Consider the following 19,942-nt stretch of genomic DNA (forward strand, 5'->3'; position numbering starts at 1 on the left):
TCGGTTCCTCCCTCGCCAACCTACCTGGGGGCAGGTAATAAAGCAGGAGGAGGGAGATGGATGGATGGGGAGGGCGGGGAGCCACGTGGTGCTACAAAGCCCAGCTAGAGAGGGCCTGTCCAGGGAGTGTCCAGCGTGCAGGAGCCAGCGCTCAGGGGGGCCTGTCAGCCTCGGAGCCGGAGCCAGCGCCGGAGCAGCAGGGCCTGGGTGGAGGCCATGCTCCGAGGAGCGCCAGGACTAGGCCTCAGGGACCTGAAGGCGGCCGAGGGCTCTGCGGAGGACTTGGGGAGCTCTTGCACGGAAGCCGGGAGGGAGTGCGGGGTGCTGCGGGAGAACGGCGGCCCGCGCAGCCTAGCCGAGGCCGAGGAGCCCGCGGGCAGGAAGCGCGCCAGGCCGGTGCGGTCCAAGGCGCGGCGCATGGCGGCCAACGTGCGCGAGCGCAAGCGCATCCTGGACTACAACGAGGCCTTCAACGCGCTGCGCCGCGCGCTGCGGCACGACCTGGGCGGCAAGAGGCTCTCTAAGATCGCCACGCTGCGCAGGGCCATCCACCGCATCACCGCGCTCTCCCTCGTGCTGCGCGCCAGCCCCGCGCCCCGCTGGCCCTGCGGCCACTTGGAGTGCCACGGCCAGGACGCGCGCGGCGGGGGCGCCAGGGACGCGGGCTGCAGCCCTCCGCGGCCCGAGCTGGCGTCCGCAGGGCCCAGCCTCGCGCGTCGGGACGCTGCCGGCCCCTTCGTGCCACCCGCGCCGCGCTGCGCCTCGTGCTCCCAGCACACGGACCTGGGACGGCCCAGGCCACCGCTGGCCGAGGCGCCGGGCTTGCCCCAGGCCTCTGGGGGAAGCTGGCGCCGATGTCCGGGGGCTCCCTCTGCTGGGCGGCTTCCCTGGCCGCGAGGCTACCTGCTAGCGGGCCCGGGGATGGGCTACCAGCACTCCTGACCCGGCCACCGAGCGAGCAGACCTGGAGGGAGGCCTGGCTGGCAGGATGACTACAGAAGGGAAGACTGCAAAGACGTCCTGGACAGAGCAAAACTGAATGGCTGAGACGTGGGGGAGCAGGGGGGAGCAAGCGGCCTTGCCAGCGGGAAGGAGCTCTGGGGACTGGGGCTGTACCCCTACATCCCAGTCTGGGGTGGCAGCTCTGAGAAAGGAGCAAGATCCTGCTTGGCTCTTATGTTTGGGCTTGAACTCGTCCTGGAAAGTGGCCTATGCATTCCTGTGCCTCTGGGCCCTATTTTCTCTTGCTGCTTTTTGGAAGAGTGAGGGATTTTCCAGAGGAGGACTTGTGTGTGGGAATGTGGGCGGGCACCTGTGGTGTGATCTGATGGCACAGTGTGGGTCCCCTTCCTCTGTCTATGCGCTGCCCCAAGTCCGATCGGGAGAGGCAGTCAGGAGCAGCCAAATAAAAAGGAAAAGCTATCATCTCTGTCTGCTACCACGACTCCACTGGGCCCCGTGGCTCAGACTGGCAGGAAAGCCTGGGGGCTGGGGGCTCACGTGGAATGTTGGGCCAGGTCCTAAGCCCACAGGTAGGTACCTGGGGGCATTGGGTCATGGCAAGACCCCAGGTGTGCTGAGCGCTGTGGGGGGCCCCAGGGGAGGAAAGCAGCATCCAGAGAGGACACTCCTCCCTGCGTCCCTGGGGGTGGAAGAGAACATTATTTGGAGAGGGGCAGTGGGGCCTGGGAGGCTAAGGCTGTGGTCAGCCTCACCTATGGCCCTTCCTGCAGAGCTGCCGTCTGCCATGAGTGGAGTGAGGGCTGCCACAAAAGGGGGGTCTGGGCCAATCTCAGGGGAGGAAGCTGAGGGCAGGGCCAAGGATTGGGGGTCCGTAGACCTGCGTGTACCCCAAGTGACAGGCAGTAGAGCTCTCAGGGCCTCTGTGATGAGGGGCAGACTTGGGATCCAAGAAGGAGTCTGGGGAGGGGGTTGAGGGAAGAGGGGCTTCAGATCAAGGCTGCCCAAGGAGTGAGAGGCACGGCCAGCTCCCCCCAAGTCCTGGAGAACTGCCCTGTGTCTCAAGCTCAGGCTGAGTAGCTAATGTCACAGGTATTGCTTGTGGGGCCAGATGCCGAGGACCCACATGCGCTAGGGCGAGGCCTGAAGGCGTTCTGAGCTCTCCAAAGAGAAGAGAAAGCCCTTAGAATCTTGTGCGGGACCAGCCTGCACAGTGCTTCAGCCTTGTTGCAGCCTCAGGTGTTAATTCTCTGGAAACGTGATTAAATGGCCAGCAAGTCCCGCTTTCCTAAGCTCCAGGATTGAAAGAAATCAGGGTTCTTCTCACCCAGCTGCGCTCTCAGCCTGGGAGCAGTGAGGGCGCCCTCTGCAGGTGGAAGCGTGGCGTGCGGCGGCCGCGTGCGCAGCGGGAAGGGATGTGACAATACCGGACTTCTGTTTTCTCTCTTCTGTCCAGCTGAGCCACCTTGAGCAAATATCACCTGGGCACTTTGGACCTTAGTGTTTTCATCTGTATAATGGACTGAAATAAGTACTTACAGCATAGGATGTTGGGCAGCCTAAATGAGGTAATACTTTAAAAGCACTTAGCATACTGCTTGGCCCACGTTAAGCCCTAAGCCCACATTGAGTGGCAGCCATGAAGACATTCTATTCACAAGGTTGCTATAAGGAGAGAGTGCATGGGAAGGTGTTTTATAAACTTTAAATTCCAAAACACCTAAGCTATTATCATTTTTTTTTTTTTACCAGGGCCATGTGTTTAGCTGCACACATCATATATTTGCATGCTGATAGGTATTTGCTTAGCATTCTGAGGGTTTTCTTGTTAAACTTGTACCCATTTTGTGTGTGCTTATGTAGATATGTGGGTGTATGAATAATTTTTGTGTATACATATACATATCAACCTAACAGATACCCCTCATGTCCTTGATGATGTAGGACAGCAGTCCCCAAACCTTTTGGCACCAGGGACCAGTTTCATGGAAGACGATTTTTCCATGGACTGCGGGCTGGGGCAAGGGGGTGGTTTTGGGATGATTCAAGTGCATTACATTTATTGTGCACTTTATTTCTATTATTATTACTTTGTAATATATAATGAAATAATTATACAAGCCTCTGTGCTGATGATAATCTGTATTTGCAGCCACTCCCCAGATCTAGCATCTCTGCCTCAGCAGCACCTCAGATCACCAGGCATTAGATTCTCATAAGGAGCATGCAGCCCAGATCCCTTGCATGCGCAATTTAGAGTGGGGTTCGTGTTCCTATGAGAATCTAATGCTGCCACTGATATGACAGGAGCTTATGCAGTTATGCCAGCAATGGGGAGCAGCTGTAAATTCAGATAAAGCTTTGCTCACTCCCCCACTGCTCACCTCCTGCTGTGCACCTAACAGGCCATGGGGGTAAGGTGGGGAGTTGGGGACCACAGTTGCAGGGGATCCTAGGCCAGAACAGCCTTAATTATCTGCCTTCCAGGTTTTCTGGAACCCTTGCTTGGTTTCTTAATCTGCTTCCCAAGATCATATCTGTTCTCCAAGATGACTGATGTGCTGTGAAGAAAAGATGAATGTGAGTTTTTCTTTTTAGACAAGGTCTTAGTCTTTCACCCAGGCTGGGGTTGCAGTGGCACAGTCCTAGGTTAGTAGAGCCTCAAACTCCTGGGCTCAAGCGATCCTCCTGCCTCAGCCTCCCAAGTAGCTGGGACTACAGTCTCACACCACCATGCCTGGCTGATTTTTCTAATTTTTTTTAATAGATACGAGGTCTTGCTATGTTGCCCAGGTTGGTGTCAAACTCCTGGACTCAAGCGATGCTCCTGCCTCGGCCTCCCAAAGTTCTGGGATTAAAGGCCTGAGCCACCACACCCAGCCAAATTTGTGATTATTAAAAAAATGGAGGTTATCAGCCAAGACCAGATGTGTTTGTCCAAATATAGGGGAAAAGTACAATGATATACATTCAATGCATATAAAAAGAAAAATGCCAGAAAGGGAAAACACACATGTAAGACAGAGCTGCTAATTTATGGCCAAAAGATATGAAGAGCTGATAGACACAAAGAAAAAAAACCTATACATATATAAGGCTAATACCAACTGTACACTCAAATGGTGCTCAACTGCGCGGTAACTTTTTTTTTTTTTTTTTTTGAGACAGAGTCTCACTCTGTTGCCCGGGCTAGAGTGAAGTGGTGTCAGCCTAGCTCACAGCAACCTCAAACTCCTGGGCTCAAGCAACTCTTCAGTCTCAGCCTCCCGAGTAGCTGGGACTACAGGCATGTGCCACCCATGCCTGGGTATATATATTTTCTATATATTTTTAGTTGGCCAATTAATTTCCTTCCATTTCTTAGTAGAGACGGGGTCTTGCTCTTCCTCAGGCTGGTTTTGAACTCCTGACCTTGAGCGATCCTCCCGCCTCTGCCTCCCAGAGAGAGGTAACTTTTAAAGGGTAGGTAACAATAGCAATTATTACCGCACGTTTAGCAGCTTCGTGGCTCACAAAAAGCTGTTGCATGCTCAGCCTCTTGGCTCTTCTTAGGAAGTAGGAGATTTCCAACCCCTTCCTTTGCACCAGCTGCCTTCCTCACCAGGAGCAGCACCTGCCTCTCTACCAACGAATGAGACGTAGCAGCAAAAACAAATAGCAATAATAAAATGCAGTGTTTTCAGGGATGTGAAGCAAGGGGCACATTTTACAGATGTCTGGTTGTACTGTGTATCTGTTTCTTTTTTGATAGAGAACAATTTGGCAAAATCACCATAAACATATTCCAAGGGGGTAATCCAAAAGGAAAAACACATTTGCAAAAATGTGATCAGAGCAGCCCTGTACATTGTAGTGAAAGATTTGAAACGACACAAATGCCTAATCATAGAGGCGTGGCAGAGCAACCTCGGTTATTCTAACAAAACGAACATAAAGGTGAGTTGAAAGAACGAATCCCAAAACATTCCACGTCGCCAGTTATCACGCAGACAAGCAGACTTGGAGACAACGTGGAGGGATAAATACAGCTTCGTTTTCATTAGCGTCTTCATAATTGTTGCTAAAAGGTGACCGCTTTGTCTCCTCAGGGTAACTCCGAAGAGGAGTAGGGGTATGTTTTGAGCAAGGACAGAAAGGACGAAGTAGCCCCAGTGGGTTCTTTTGAAGGGACCCCGCTCACTGGCTGTGAAATTCTGGGGTCCTTGCTAAAGGAGTATGATCACATCAAGTTTTCCTTACACTTGCACAAGTGTGTGTGTGTGTGTGTGGGGGGGCTGAATCAAGGTGAGCTGGGTTGGGAAGGCTTCAGCGAGAAGAGGAGTTTGCTGAGTCACAGCTGCCCTGTCTGCCCTGTGGGGTTTCCTGACACCCAACAAGATGCCAAGGCTCCAAAGGGCTGTAGGGTGCAGACATGGGGCAGGGTGGTTATTTCCTCTTTCTCTTCGGTTAGGCTTGAACTTACCCACACTTGAGGTTTCTTCCCTGCCCCACCTCACCCCCCAAAGGCCCCCCAGTTTGCAGGGCCACCGTTCACACCCCGAACCTCTCTCAGCGGACTTCACACATGGGGTGCATAGAGGGTTGGGGTGGGCACAGGTGGAATCAGTGTCTGTGTAGACACGCCCTGGGCATTGGGTTGGTGTTTTCTTCTTCCTCTGATGGCCCAGCCAGCCTTACCTGTGAGGCAGGCCCCGGCCTAGGGAGCTGGGGCCACACTTGCCCCTTCTGGGAGCTCACAGCCCAGTAGGGAAGGGGAAAAGACAGAGGAATGGCTGTCTTCAGTCCCCTGCATCTACACCGGCGGGCAGCTAGGCCAGCCAGCGGGGGAACAGAAAAAGGCCAGGCCACTTGTCTAGCTGGGCCAGGACCCCCCACTCAGGACCTGAGACAGGCAGGCCACAAGGACGTGGAGTTGGCCCAGGAGTTCAAATCCCTTCTAAAGGCTGCGGCTGGCCTAGCTGCTGCGGGAAACTGGCCCAGGATTCCCAGGTCTTCATGTTAAGAAAAGTCTGAAACCCCAATTTCTATGTGAAATGAATTTTTTTAAAAATGTGTTGAGTCAACACTGTGCAGGCCAAACTCACTTTGATGAATATGGCCCGTGGGCCTTCATGTGAGAACCTAAATGAGACCCTACCTGGGGCAACTGCAGACTGGAGCGGGACCCTGGGCAGCGAGCCTGGGGGCCACACCAGCCCTGGGTCCAACTTTCTACCATTGACTCTGGTCATCCTGCTCATCACCACCAAGCCACTAGGGGGCACTGCAGTCCCTGGCATCTTACACTGGCAGAACAAACCAGCGTCCCCAAGAGCCCCCACCCCAGCCCATCCAGACAACCTCACTGCCAGGGACTCCTCTGGGGACTTCTTGGCTTTTTCCCCCCCCATTTTTATTTAATCAAAAATTTAATAAATAGGAAATGTATTATTTAATAATAAATAAATTCTTTGTGTCTGGTTCCTTTTGTCCTCTAGGCCAGGATTGCCCAATAGAAATCATGTGAGACATATTTTTAATTTTAAATTTTCTACTAGGCACATTTAAAAAAAGTAAAAAGAAATAGATGAAATTAATTTTAATAATGCCTTATTGAGCCCAATATATCCAAAATATTATCATTTCAATAAGAATCCATATGAAAAGTTCTTTTTATTTTAATAGATTTAGCAGATACAAGTGTTTTTTTGTTACGTGGATGAATTGTATTATGCTGAAGTCAGGACTTTCAGTGTACCCATCACTAGAATAGTGTACATTGTATCCGGTAGGTAGATTTTTATCCTTCATCCACCTCCCACCCTCCCCCTTTTTAATTTTCTTTTCTCTTTTTTTTTGAGACAGAGTCTCACTTTGTTGCCCAGGCTAGAGTGAGTGCCGTGGAGTCAGCCTAGCTCACAGCAACCTCAAACTCCTGGGCTCGAGCAATCCTGCTGCCTCAGCCTCCCGAGTAGCTGGGACTACAGGCATGCGCCACCATGCCCGGCTAATATTTTGTATATATATTTTTGGTTGGTCAATTAATTGCTTTCTATTTTTAGTAGAGACGGGGTCTCGCTCAGGCTGGTTTCGAACTCTTGACCTCGAGCAATCCGCCAGCCTTGGCCTCCCAGAGTGCTAGGATTACAGGCATGAGCCACCATGCCCAGCCACCCTTTTTAATTTTCAATGTCCATTACACTGAGTTATGACCATATATGCCCCTTGTTTAGCTCCCACTGGTAGGTGAGAACATGTCGAGTTTGTCCTTTTTTTTTTTTTTTTTTTTTTTTTTGAGACAGTGTCTCACTCTGTTGTCCAAGCTAGAGTGCCGTGGCGTCAGCCTAGCTCACAGCAACCTCAATCTCCTGGGCTCAAGCAATCCTTCTGCCTCAGCCTCTCAAGTAGCTGGGACTACAGGCATGCGCCACCATGCCCAGCTAAATTTTTGTATATATTTTTAGTTGAGCAATTAATTTGTTTCCATTTTTAGGAGAGATGGGGTCTCGCTCTTGCTCAGGCTAGTCTCAAATTCCTGACCTCGAGCGATCCTCCCGCCTCAGCCTTCCAGAGTGCCAGGATTACAGGCGTGAGCCACCGTGCCCGGCCTGAGTTTGTCCATTCTTGAGATACTTCACTTAAAATAATGGTCTCCAGTTCTATCCAAGTTGCTGTAAAAATGGGTGTGTGTGTATATATATATATCTACCACATTTTCATTATCCACCCATCCACTGATGGGCACTTGGGTTGATTCCTGCAAAGTATTAATGAGACATTTTACATTTTATTTTTGGACCAAGTCTTCAAAATTCAGTGTGTGTTGTGTGCTCACAGCACATCTCAACTTGGACTAGCCATATTTTAAGTGCTTAGTAGTGCTAACATGTGGGCTAGGCCGCATAGGCCCTGCAGAGGACCTGAGTCCTCCACCCAAGAGTCAGCTCCCAGGTCCAACTGGATGCAGACTTACAGCCTAGGGGGTCTCAGGGACCCAACTTGCCACCTTCTGAAGGAGCTTTCGTATTATAAAGGCATTAACATATTACTGGCAACTGCTGGGCAGGGGAGCCCAGCACACTGCCCTGGCTCTGCTCCTGGCCTCCCTTAGGACTGAGAGGAGGAGGAGGAGGCACCTTCCCCCAGGCCTGTATTTTGCGAATGACAGTGGGTTTCGTTTATTGAACAAAAATTCTTAATTTAATATAATCAAATATATGAAACCTGAAAAATTTCCCCAAAGCCAACAAACAGCCCCTCTGGCTGGTCCTGCGTCTGACACTTGTCCACTGTGCTCCTTCCTTCCCTGCGGCCAGTCGTCCTCTCTCTGCCGGGTCATTCTCCTTCCACCTGCCGGCCCTGTCTGTGCTGGAAGCAGCGTTTCTGGAGCCAGCCTGATACATAACCCAAAGCCATGTCTTCCCAGTACTGTGGCCGGTTTCGCTCCTAACTTCCCCGGGACCCAACGGGGAATGGACATCTGATTGGGACACAGTGTGAGATGGGCACCTCTTTCCATTGCCACACCTCTATTTCTGATCTGTAATATGATAGCAACGGATTTGAACTTCACAGCCTCTGTGGCCCCATGTCACCTATGACCCTAAGATTTTCAACTATTTCATACGGCTCCCTCCAAACCACACATATACACACACCTCTGGTGTTCCAGGTCACCTTTGTAAAACACTGGAGGGAGGGACATCAGGGACAAAGAGAGAAAGAGATGCAGAGACTAGAGGAGGAGGCAGCAACAGAGGAAGCAAACGTAAGAAAGAACAAAGAGAGACAGAGAACATCCAAGAGGAAAAACAGCAGAACCCGAGGCCCCTGAGAGCCACCCTCTGCCCGGAGCAGCTGCAGAGCAGGAGGGTCTTTGCTCCCTGCTCTTTGACAGGGTGGAGAATTGCTGCTGGGCCTGAGACCCCTTTTACCCAGCCAGGTAGGACCCTCCAGGGGCTACGCTGCTGCTCGCATCTCCCCTGCCCCTGGCGCCAGGCCCCAGGCTTTGGCTGGACGTCTCTAGGGCTTGGGGGGGTCACAGTCTGGGTGGGATGTGGCAGGTGGGCCCAGCACTCCCAACAGAGGGGAGGAAGCACGAGTCTGCAGAAGAGAGGAGGGCTCAGCCCCAGGCCAGCTGAAGACACACCCCTTTGTGACCCACTTTGTCTCATTCCTCATCCAGAGCCCCCAGCCCCGAGCAGCAGACCCTGGGGCTGCCACGGAAAGCAGAGCTGTCCCAGGTCCTGCTGGGCTGGAAGGGCTGCGCCAGGCCGGGCAGAATGCTGCTGGGTGATTCTCTGGGGAGAGGAGAGGGGAATTGAAAGGGAAAAGCATCTCCAAGGAGGGCGGAGAGGGAGGGAGGCTGTGCGGTGCGGACACACACACACACACACACACACACACACACACGCACAGCCTCCCTGGCTTAGCCAGAGCCTTACTGGGAAGAGGAGCATTCTGCGCTCTGCTCTCTGGGCTTTCTGTTGCTTCCCTGCCCGTCTGAGCCGTCAGCAGCGCCAGCAAAGTTGGCCTTCAACTTGAACGGAGCTGAGGGCTGGCTCCAGCTTCCTGCGAGCTCTGCGGGGCGGCGGGCGGGCCCCAGCCTCTGAGCTCACCTGGCCTTGAGAAGCCCACCCTACCCTCCCAGCACCCAGCTGGCCCTGGGTCCCCTGGGTGATGCTTCTGCCCCTCCCCGGGGCTGGGCAATGGTGCGCTGAGGTCCCTCTGGAGCCCCTTGTCCCAGCCTGGAGCTAGAGCGACGTGAGGCCCCGGCCAACATGGCCAACCTCCTGCAGCCTCAGTTTCCTCCAGCGCAGGAGCCGGGCTCCACCTCACCCCTGGACCTGCCGGAGATGGAGAAGCTCCTCACTAAGGTAGAGGACAAGGATGACAAGACCCGGAATCTGTCCAAGTCCCTCTCGGGGGCTCTGGATCTGGAGCAGAATGGCCACAGCGTGCCCTTCAAGGTGATCTCTGAGAAGCACCTGGAGGCCTCACTGCCCCGGTCCCCGTCGCGGGCCAGCTCGAGGCGGGCGTCCTCCATCGCCACCATCTCCTGCACCCAGGACCAGGAAGTCCCCAGAGATTACCTCATCCTTGCCATCGCCTCTTGCTTCTGCCCCATCTGGCCCCTCAACCTCATCCCCCTCATCTTTTCTATCATGGTAAGTGCTGCTGCTTGCTCCAGCGGCGGGGCCCGGAGTGGGGGTGGGCAGGCCTGTCCCCAGGGCGGGTACCAAACACGCTGCCTGGGGTGCGGAGAAAGGAGAGCTTCGTGCTGGGGGCAGGGGAAGGAGCCCCTTCCTTCCTTGCCCTAGGAGAGGGCCCCAGATTCTCTTTGCTGTCCTCTTTCCTCTCTGCATCTGGGCATCACAGCTGGCTTTGCGCCTATCGCTGCTGGGGACAGGGACTCGGGAGCTGCCTGGAGCGCAGACACATAACCAAGTTGGGGTCTTGCTTTTTATGGAGGGGCAGACTGTCCCCCAAAGTCATTCCTGAGAGTGGCTCTGTCTCAGCAGAGGTTGCAGCCAGAAGGGGGTCCCAGGGCCCTGTGATCCCAGGAAGGGAGCCAGGCCCCCTGAGCCACCTGGGCATCCTACCAGCCTGTGCCAGCTCTGGTTTCCAAGAGCCAGCAGCGGCTTCGCTGCTGTGCACCAAGGGCTCCAGGGCCCGGCTCCCCGAGGGGCCGCACAAGGAGGGGGTTTGCAGACTGCTCCGCAGGACGGGAGGAGTTTGCGCCGGAGCCCTCTGGACCTCGGTGGTTGCACTGATTTCAACATCTGACTTCAGGGCAAGGAAGGGCTGGGTCACGAGTGAAAAATTTGAGAGTCACAGGGCACGGCCAGCCTTGCCAGGGAGGGGCATGTGGCCTAGTCTTTGGTAAGGCTTTGAGTGAATCGCCGTATACTGTTCTCAATGTAAGCCATTTGGGGACAATATAAGACATTAGAGCTACTTACAGAGGATCCATAGAAAATATTGGTAGGTGTTGGCAAGTGACATTTCTGGGGGGGGGGGAGTGGGAGAGCGAGAGAGAGCAAGCTGGGCATGGCAATAACTTTCAGAACGAGGTTAGGAGCCCAGGCTGGTCAGGGCCAGAGGACAGGGTGGGGTGGCACCATTTGCTCCCCTCTGGGGTGAATGCTGCTGGGTCGTCTGTCACCAAGCCCCCAGGAGTTGCTGTGCTCACTCTGGGCTGTCCTCCGAGAAAGCCCATAGTTCTTCAAACACTTCTATTCACTTGACAAAGGCTCAGGCTCCAGCCAGAGAAGCTTCTCCGCCCCACGTCGAATCCAGTGCCACCTTCCAGGACATCAGGGGACACTGGCAGCCCTCCTGAGTCTGAGGGACTGGGCATGGGCTCAAGAGCCAGGGCTGGGCACGGTGTGGGGCAGGGCCTTCCACGGAGCTTCCTGTGATGCCGCTACACTTGGGGACAGCTGGGGGCAGAGCCAGGCCCCCGGGTGCAGCCAGTGGCTCTGGGCAGGGCCAACCTCTTGATTACAGGGGAAGGCCCCAGGAGGGAGACAGTCCCTGGGGAGGGAGCCACACAAGGGCTCAGGAGAAAACAGTTGCTAGAATCCGTCTCCTGGTGGGGGTGGCAGGGTGCAGGCTGGGTAGCAGCTGCTCTTGTCAAAGGGAGCCCGAGTCCAGGGCTGTGAGACCACGGAGCCCACACCAGAGCATTTCTACACCCTTTTAAGGTTCTCGAGTCAGGTCTGATGGTCACTGGGCTGGGCTCAGGGAATACGGTGCTAACCAGACACCACTGCCAATTCCCAGGAGCCTCCAGCCCAGGGGGGAGAAACTTGTAAACAAATCCTTACAACATATTGTAAGAAGCACCCATACCAGACATAACCACTAGGCAGTTACGTGGCCTTGGGCACGTCATTCAAATGCCTCTTCTCAGAATTCCCGTTTGCAAAATGGGTATGACCGTTAATACCTACATTAGAAATGAGGCTCACAAAGTGCTTAAGTGCACAGTGTGCTTCTATTACAAGGTAATAGTAATTAACTGGCAGCTGGGCGGCTCCCTGGTGGAGGATGGGAAGCCATTGTAGGCTTTTTAAAAAATACTTTTATTGAGATATAATTCACATACCATTCAATTCTTCCATCTAAAGTGTGCAATTCAGCCGGGCATGGTGGCTCACGCCTGTAATCCTAGCACTCTGGGTGGGCAAGGCAAGTGGATCACTCAAGGTCAGGAATTCGAAACCAGCCTGAGCAAGATCGAGACCCTGTCTCTACTAAAAAATAGAAATTAATTGGCCAACTAAAAAAAAAAAGTATATATAAATTAGCCAGGCATGATGGTGCATGCCTATAGTTCTAGCTACTCGGGAGGCCGAGGCAGAAGGATCGCTTGAGCCCAGGAGTCTGAGGTTGCTGTGAGTTAGGCTGACGCCATGGCACTCACTCTAGCCTGGGCGACAGAGTGAGACTCAGTCTCAAAAAAAAATAAAGTGTGCAATTCAATGGTTTTTAGTATATTCACAGACAGGTGTGACATTAACCACAATCTATTTTAGAACATTCTCTTCCTCTCCAAAAGAAACTCCGTATCCTTTAGCTATCACCCTCCACCCTAGTCCCCCCAGCCCAAGGCAACCACTAATCTTCTGTTTCTATAGATTTGTCTATTCTGGACATTTCAAAATGGAGTCCTGTAATGTGCAGCCCTTTGTTACTGGCACAATGTTGTCAAGCGTCACCCCTGCTGTAGCACGCATGTCACATAAAGAGGGGTTTGGTGCGGGGTGAGAGGAGGGGCTGAGGGGCTGAGGCTGGCATTCGGGAGAAGAGGCGTGTGCAGGAATGTGCAGGTGACAGGCAAAGAGAGGCCCGGACCAGGGTCATGACAAGGGGCGGAGAGGGTTCTAGATGACCCTCACTCATTCAGTCGACTGGGATGGCAGGTTGCTTGTTTCGAGGGGAGTGAGTGGTAGAGGGTGAATAAGCTCCCCTGGGGATGAAGGTGTCTCCGTTATGAACCAGGCACTGTGCTAGGCATTGGGGAGGTGGATGGATAAGATAAGTGGATGGCCTGTCTGGCGGGGCAGAAGGGTGTGAGGGCGTGATGGGACAGGGAGGCAGCCAGGGACTCGCTCTAGAAATTTCTTTTATCCTGCTGGCTCTGAAGAGCTGCTGAAGAAGAGCTTTGAGCAGAGGCGTGGTCACTGCATATTTTAAAACCAACTCTCAGCTGCGCTTTGGGAAACGGGCTTGAGCAGGAAGACCTGTGGAAGTCTCCTGAGATAGTCCTGGCACGGTTGATGGGGATGTAGACTTGGCCTGGGGCCCAGCAGGAGGGCTCTGACTGGAGACCTGCAGAGGAGGAGGGAGCAGGGTTTGCTTCCCGTCCTGGCCGTCACACTCAGAAGCACTGGAGCCATCCTAGAGAGCTCTGGGGACCTACAGCATTTAGGGCGTGGGCAGAGGGCCGTGGACAGACAAGGGTTTGGAAAGGAGATTCCAGGAGGTGGAAAGGAAACTGGAAAGGAGGGAGACACACCCAGGGAGGAGCGAGTCTGAGGAAGGAGGGAGACGGTCTGATGCCGTGGAGAGGCCAGCTTCATGAGTGTCCACGGGCTCAACCATTTGTTGATCCCTGGTGCCTTGGGGATGGAGAGGCCTGGACAAAAGGGAGAGGGGTGACTGATGAGGGAAGCAGAGAGATGGGATCCAGAGCCCAAGAAGGAGGAGCCCCCACCTCCCTGGGAGCCCAAAGTCTCAAAGGCCACAAGGGCAGGGGCAGAGGGAGATACTCAGAGAGATGGGAACCGGTTCCTGCTGCACGGTCTCCATGGGGGACATGAGGGCAAGGTCATCTGCTGAGAACTAGGGTCCTGGTAGCAGAGGGCAGGGGAGGTGACCAGGAACAGGCCGATGGCCAAGGGCTCTGCCAAGGCTGGAGACCATGGGTCTGAGTTGTTATCAGGGGTGGAATTTTCTCCAGCTAGAGGTCCAGGTTCCCAGACGTGGGCATCAGGTGGACCCAAGGCCAAGGATGGCAGAGATGCCGTGAGAACAGGCCCAGGTGGCACAGGAGATGCTGGCAGGGGTGGCTGAGATGATGCTTGGAAGGGTCGGGCTGGGAGTGAGGGTGGGATGGTGGTGACCACCTTGGAGGAGAGGGAGGGGTCGTGGGCTGGGGCTCAGAGAAGTCAAAGGCCACAGGCGTGACAGAGATATTGGAGGCTAAGATTTCAGAGGAGGAGCCAGGTGGGGCGACTGCAAGGGGTGGAGTGTAGTTGTAGAAGTGAATTTCTTTTTTTTTTTTTTTTGTATATATATTTTTAGTTAGGCAATTAATTTCTTTCTATTTTTAGTAGAGGTGGGGTCTCGCTCAGGCTGGTTTTGAACTCCTGACCTCGAGTGATCCGCCTACCTCGGCCTCCCAGAGTGCTAGGATGACAGGCGTGAGCCACCACACCTGGCCATGAAAGTGAATTTCTAAAGGGAAATATCGGGAGCCAGGGAGAAGGAAATCAAGGGAACACAGCATTGAGGGATAATATTATTAACTTTCACTGAGTGTCTGCTAAATGTTAGGTACAGTTCCAAGTCCTATTTCCCAGGACACTCCTATTTCCCAGGCAGGGAGGTCAGTTATCCATGTAGGGTGGTGACATGTAGGGTGGTCCCACCTGGTGGCAGCGCAGGTTAGAAGGACAGAGAGTGTGGTAAGAGAGGAAGTCACCTGTGCTGGTGTCTCCAGGTCCTGAGAGTGGACTTCAGAAGTCCTCATTGGAAGTCCCCACATTGGTTACCAAATGAAGGCTCAAGCCCTTGACCCCGGGGATGGAAGGAGACCCACAGCCTCTCTAGAGCTTGTTACTGTCTGCAGAATGCTCCAACGTGAGCTGGATAGTCTGGTTCATTGTCCCCATTTCACAGATGTGGCAACTGAGCCGAGCAGAGCCGTGCCTTGCCCACAGTCCCACAGCTGGTAAGGGGCACGTCAGCTCGATGAAGAATCCAATGTCCTCTCCACGGCCCCACCTGCACCTAGCTGTGGGGACAGGGACAGCGTGTGCTTCCCAGGAAAGCCAAACCTTTCAGACATTTGCACAGAGGGGGAAGAATTCCATTTCCTTCCCTCTTTCTTTGCCTTCCCTCCCAACACTCCTGCCACCCCATTAATCCCATCAGTGGGAGACCCGTGGACCAGCAGCCTCCCTCTGCAGCCTTGACGAGGGCCTGCTGTGACCAGGGCTGGTGGATCAGGGGTCCCAGCTGAGAAGCCGTGATCACAGGTGTACAGACCCAGCCCTGCTCAGCCCGGAAGCCTCCTGTGAGCCTTCAGGGCTGGCTAGATTTTACTTCCGGGTCAGGCTGAGAAATGGCCGTGTTCCTCCACACCAGTCAGGTCTGACAGTGAGGGCAGCTGCACCCCCAGCAGCGGACCTGCAGTCAGCAACAGCGACAGAGCAAGCGTCAGACAGCCCTGGCTGCACATCCCAGCTCCGGTCCCTATGAGCCACGTGACCATGTCCACATCACTCAATCTCCCTCCTTGGCCTCCGTTTCCTCATCTGTAAAACAGACACAATAAAACTGTCCACCTCATAGGGCAGTCCGGGGGATTAAATGAGCCAGTATGTACGAAAGAGCCTGGCACATACTAAATGCTTAATAAATGGAAGTGGCTGCTGTTGTTCATACTAAATGAACTTTGCAATGGCAGAGAAGAGGGCAAAGCCCCAGTGGGCAGGCAATTCTGACCTTAACCAATTTGGGGATACTCCAGTCTCACCCCTCCAGACACCACGTGGGGGAGGTGGCAGCCCCGTCTGTGGCTTTGGTGGAGGCCCCTGAGCAGCCCCTTTTGTGTGGGTTGTTGCTACAACATGTGGGAGCACCACAGAGACTGAGTGACCTCAGTGTTTCCTTTCTTAGTTACTTTCTGAAACCTAATTATGCAGTCGATGTGCTGTTGGGCAACACATTTGTCACGCTTCCATTCACTTCCGCATTCGTCCTTTCACTCAGCAAGAGTGCTGAGCCCCAACCAAGGGTGCTGAGCCCCAACCAAGGGTGCTGAGCCCCAACCAAGGCTGGCAGTCAGCTGGCACACAGACATATGGCTTCCGATAGTGACGGACTTCTGAATTGGTGGGCGTCTCAAATCCCTGCTGTCTCAAAACCCTATGCATGGCCAACCTGTCCCATCCACCATTGCAGCTGCCCTGGCTCCTCCCCCCCCACCTCTCCCCTCACCTTCCCACTCTGCAGCGACTGAAGGGTTAACTTGTAGTCAGGGCATTCCAGAAACAATGGCACCGTTGTGGCCAGAGGCGTGTGAAGGGAGCATAGAGGAGCACATCATCACTTTGCCTTGACCTGCCAGGAGATGTTTGTCTCAGTGGAAGGACTAATGGCCCATCGGCCCTGGCACATCTTATCAGCTCTCCTCGGACCTGCTGGGCTTGGCCCAAGTGTCTCGGGTGGAAGTTCTGGTGCCACCCTCTGCCTGGTTTCAGCTTTTGGCAGCTGTCCCCATCACCCTGCCTGCCCCACCCACCTCCCCTGCAACCACTCTCAGACTCTTCCCAATGTCTTTCCTCGCTGATCTATTTATCTGAACTCATTTTCTCCCACTCTGTTTCCATAGCTCTTGCAATCACAAGTGATCTATTAATGCACAGCTAGTATAACCACTTCTGCAATTATCATTGTTGTGCCTTCACTTTGAGTCATTTTGTATATGGGAAGATGATGCCATTGAGTGGGGATGGGAGAGTGGCAGGTAATTTACTCATTAAAAAGAGATGAAGGGTCTCCTCCCCTCCCTGGGGCCAATGGCTTGGTTCTTCATTTGGTAACTAATGGGGGGACTTCAGAAATGAATGCCAGCTGGGGGTGAGGCGCTTCTCTGCCTTGACAATGGCCTGCGAGACAGGCACCTTATCCTCATTTTACAGGGGAGGGACCGAGGCCTGCAGAGATCAAGTAGTTTGCCTGAGGCCACCAGCTAGCAAGAGGCAAGCCCAGGACTCAGTGCCAGGAGGCACTGAGTGACTCCTCTATGCTGCCGTCCTAGGACTGTGCCCATCACTTCTCAGTCCTGGTCCTCCAGGCCAAGGAGGCATTGCGGGACATTTTCCCTCCACTTTACACAGCAGATCGGTCCTGTCCCACCCAGTCGGTCCCAATGCATCCATCTCCTTCAGCGGTGTCTCTTGGGCTCAAAGTAATGTGCGTGACCGAGATGTATGGCCTCATGGCTCTGTGGATAAAGGAGAGGCTAGACTTAGCTTCCCTCTCTCTTTCCCTCCCCACCACTCTCACACCCCAGCCAGCCCGCAATGCCTCTCTCCATGGTCCTGAAGGCACAGCTGTTCCTTTGGAAAGTGGGGAGCAGGCCTCCTCCCAAACCTGCTCCTGTCCTCCTGCATGTCATGCTTACAGATGAGAAGTCCCTTGGTAATGATTCAAAGTGGCTGTAGAATTTCTAAAGCCCAAACTCCTAGAAATCCTTCAAGCCTTTCTGCATGACGTTCCCTCTTCCTCCTAATGCTGCTGAGTCACTGATGTCTTGAGTTCAGTGGCCTGGGTTGGCCATGCAGGGAGCTGGAGGTGGCATAGACTAGTGGGTGGGGCTGGGCCCCACATGCCAGGTGTCTTTCCAGTGGGACCTATGGCCTTTCTTTCTTTCTTTCTTTCTTTCTTTCTTTCTTTCTTTCTTTCTTTCTTTCTTTCTTTCTTTCTTTTCTTTTCTCTCCTTCCTTCCTTCCTTCCTTCCTTCCTTCCTTCCTTCCTTCCTTCCTTCCTTCCTTCCTTCCTTCCTTCCTTCTTCCTTCCTTTCTTTCTTTCTTTCTTTCTTTCTTTCTTTCTTTCTTTCTTTCTTTCTTTCTTTCTTTCTTTCTTTCTTTCTTTCTTTCTTTCTTTCTCTTGGTTGGTTGCTTGCTTGCTTGCTTGACAGAGTCTCACTCTGTTGCCCGGGCTAGAGAGCCATGGCATCAGCCTAGCTCACAGCAACCTCAAACTCCTGGGCTCAAGTGATTCATCTGCCTCAGCCTCCCGAGTAGCTGGGACTGCAGGCACGTACATCCATGCCCGGCTAGTTTTTTTCTATATATTTTAATTGTCGAGCTAATTTCTTTCTATTTTTAGTAGAGACAGTGTCTTGCTCTTCCTCAGGCTGGTCTCGAACTCCTGAGCTTAAACAATCCACCCACCTTGGCCTCCCAGAATACTAGGATTACAGATGTGAGCCACTGTGCTCGGCCGTCTTTCTATTTTTAGTAGAGACAGTGTCTTACTCTTCCTCAGGCTGGTCTTGAACTCCTGAGCTTTAAACAGTCTGCCCTCCTCGGCCTCCCAGAGTGCTAGGATTATAGGCGTGAGCCACTGCACCCAGCCGGCCCTTATTTCTTTCAAGAATCTTCTACTAACTTTGAACATTCCACTGGCTAAATTCTGTGGTTAGTAAACAGACCTTCCTCTTGTTCTTTTTCTCTCTCCATTTATTCTTTTCTTGCTGAGAACTTACTGTGAGAACCTCCCAGGGCCTGGCCCTAGCTTAGATGTGAGGGATACCAGGGTGGAGGCTGCATGGTCCCTGCTGTCGAGGAGTTCACAGTCTAGAGAAGGAGAGCGACACAGCCACAAGAAACAATGATGCAAGGCGGCAAAGGAGAAACAAAGCATTGTGCAAGAGGCTCTGGGAGCCCCAAGGAGAAGCTGATTAATTGTCTGTAGGAACCCAGGAAGGTTTTACTGGAGGGGACTCTGAAGGTGACTTTGAAGGACAAAGCGGAGCTGTCGAGGTGGCGATTTGGCGATGAGGAAAGGCATTTCAGCAGGGAGAATAGTACGTGCAAAGGCACCGAGGCATAAAAGTGTATCCCTTTCATGGGGAGTCCTACAACCAGGCTTGGCTTTTTAAAGATCTCACCTTGGCTGGAATATCAAGGTGACGAGGCTGGGACAGTGAGACCAGGAAGGAGGCGGCTGATGAAACCTCCAGATGGACAAATTGAGACGTGGCCTGGAGAGGCAGGAACAGACATGAGGGACAGACATGAGAGAGGTGAGACGGCCAGGAATTCATACCTAATTGTAGGTGAGGGTTGGGGGAGACAGAGAGGCAGTCCAGCAGTGGAAATACCAGGATTCTCTCCTGGAAAGGGAAGCACCTGCAATGCATGCCAGAGTGAGCAGCTTTGCTCCCTGCAGGCGGTGGGGGGTTAAAGGCGAGGGTGGCAGAAGCACCATGCTTCATGGGGAGGATGGAAACCAGGAGGAGCCTCCCACAGCCTCCCATCACAATCAGACTGGGTGGACGGGAGAGAAGGAAGAAATACAGAGGAAGGAGGAGTGGTAGGTTCCTGGGCACAGCGTGAACATATCACTACCATCCTAACCGGAACTTTCCTGCAGGTGAAAGGGATGCTCTCAGCAATTTCACCAAGGTCTACTGAGCTGACTGTTCTAGAGCAGATCCTCCTCCTCTGCTGGGGTGGGTGCCTTGTGGTTCTTTTTCCTTCTCAGACTCAGTGGAGGGAAGGGACTCACCTGATAACAAAAACATTGTAACATCACAATGCTTACCACGTTTCCCCAAAAGTAAGACAGGGTCTCATGTTTATTTTTCCTCAAGAAGACACCCTAGGGCTTATTTTCAGGAGATGTTTTTGTTTTTTAAGTGCGGTACAACAATCTACATTTCTTCACATAGAGTGAAGTTGTCTTCTTCTGGAATATCATCATAACTCTCCAAACCCCAAATTCCGTCCTGAATTTCTTGCGACTCTATTTCCTTTAGAACCATTGGCCCCAGTCTCTCATGTCGAGCAGTAGAGCTCTCATGGGGCAGATGAGAAGGGCTGCTCGTCTTCTTTACTGCTCCACAATGAAATGCATGGGTTGTGCGGATGCGCTGCGTAGCCACACCCGTCACTAGGTCTTATTTTCGGGCTAGGGCTTATATTGGGCAAACGCTTAGACATCCTGCTAGGGCTTATTTTATGGGTAGGTCTTATTTTCG

The 19,942-nt window shown here is 53.2% G+C and overlaps 2 protein-coding genes across 2 annotated transcripts; both read left to right on the forward strand.

The window, feature by feature from the left end:
* The first annotated feature begins 216 nt into the window (after positions 1–216).
* BHLHA9 (basic helix-loop-helix family member a9) lies at positions 217–942 on the forward strand. Its single transcript, XM_012740550.2, has one exon. The coding sequence runs from the start codon at positions 217–219 to the stop codon at positions 940–942; it is 726 nt and encodes a 241-aa protein (XP_012596004.1).
* Positions 943–9,580: 8,638 nt separating this feature from the next.
* TRARG1 (trafficking regulator of GLUT4 (SLC2A4) 1) lies at positions 9,581–17,365 on the forward strand. The gene is made up of 2 exons (XM_075993904.1): positions 9,581–10,106; positions 16,994–17,365. Exons 1-2 carry the CDS (start codon positions 9,720–9,722, stop codon positions 17,363–17,365), a joined length of 759 nt encoding a protein of 252 aa, XP_075850019.1. The 5' UTR covers positions 9,581–9,719.
* The last annotated feature ends 2,577 nt before the right edge of the window (positions 17,366–19,942 follow it).

This window comes from Microcebus murinus, chromosome 18 (genome assembly GCF_040939455.1).
Source record: "Microcebus murinus isolate Inina chromosome 18, M.murinus_Inina_mat1.0, whole genome shotgun sequence".
In the NCBI taxonomy this organism is placed as follows: Eukaryota; Metazoa; Chordata; class Mammalia; order Primates; family Cheirogaleidae; genus Microcebus; species Microcebus murinus.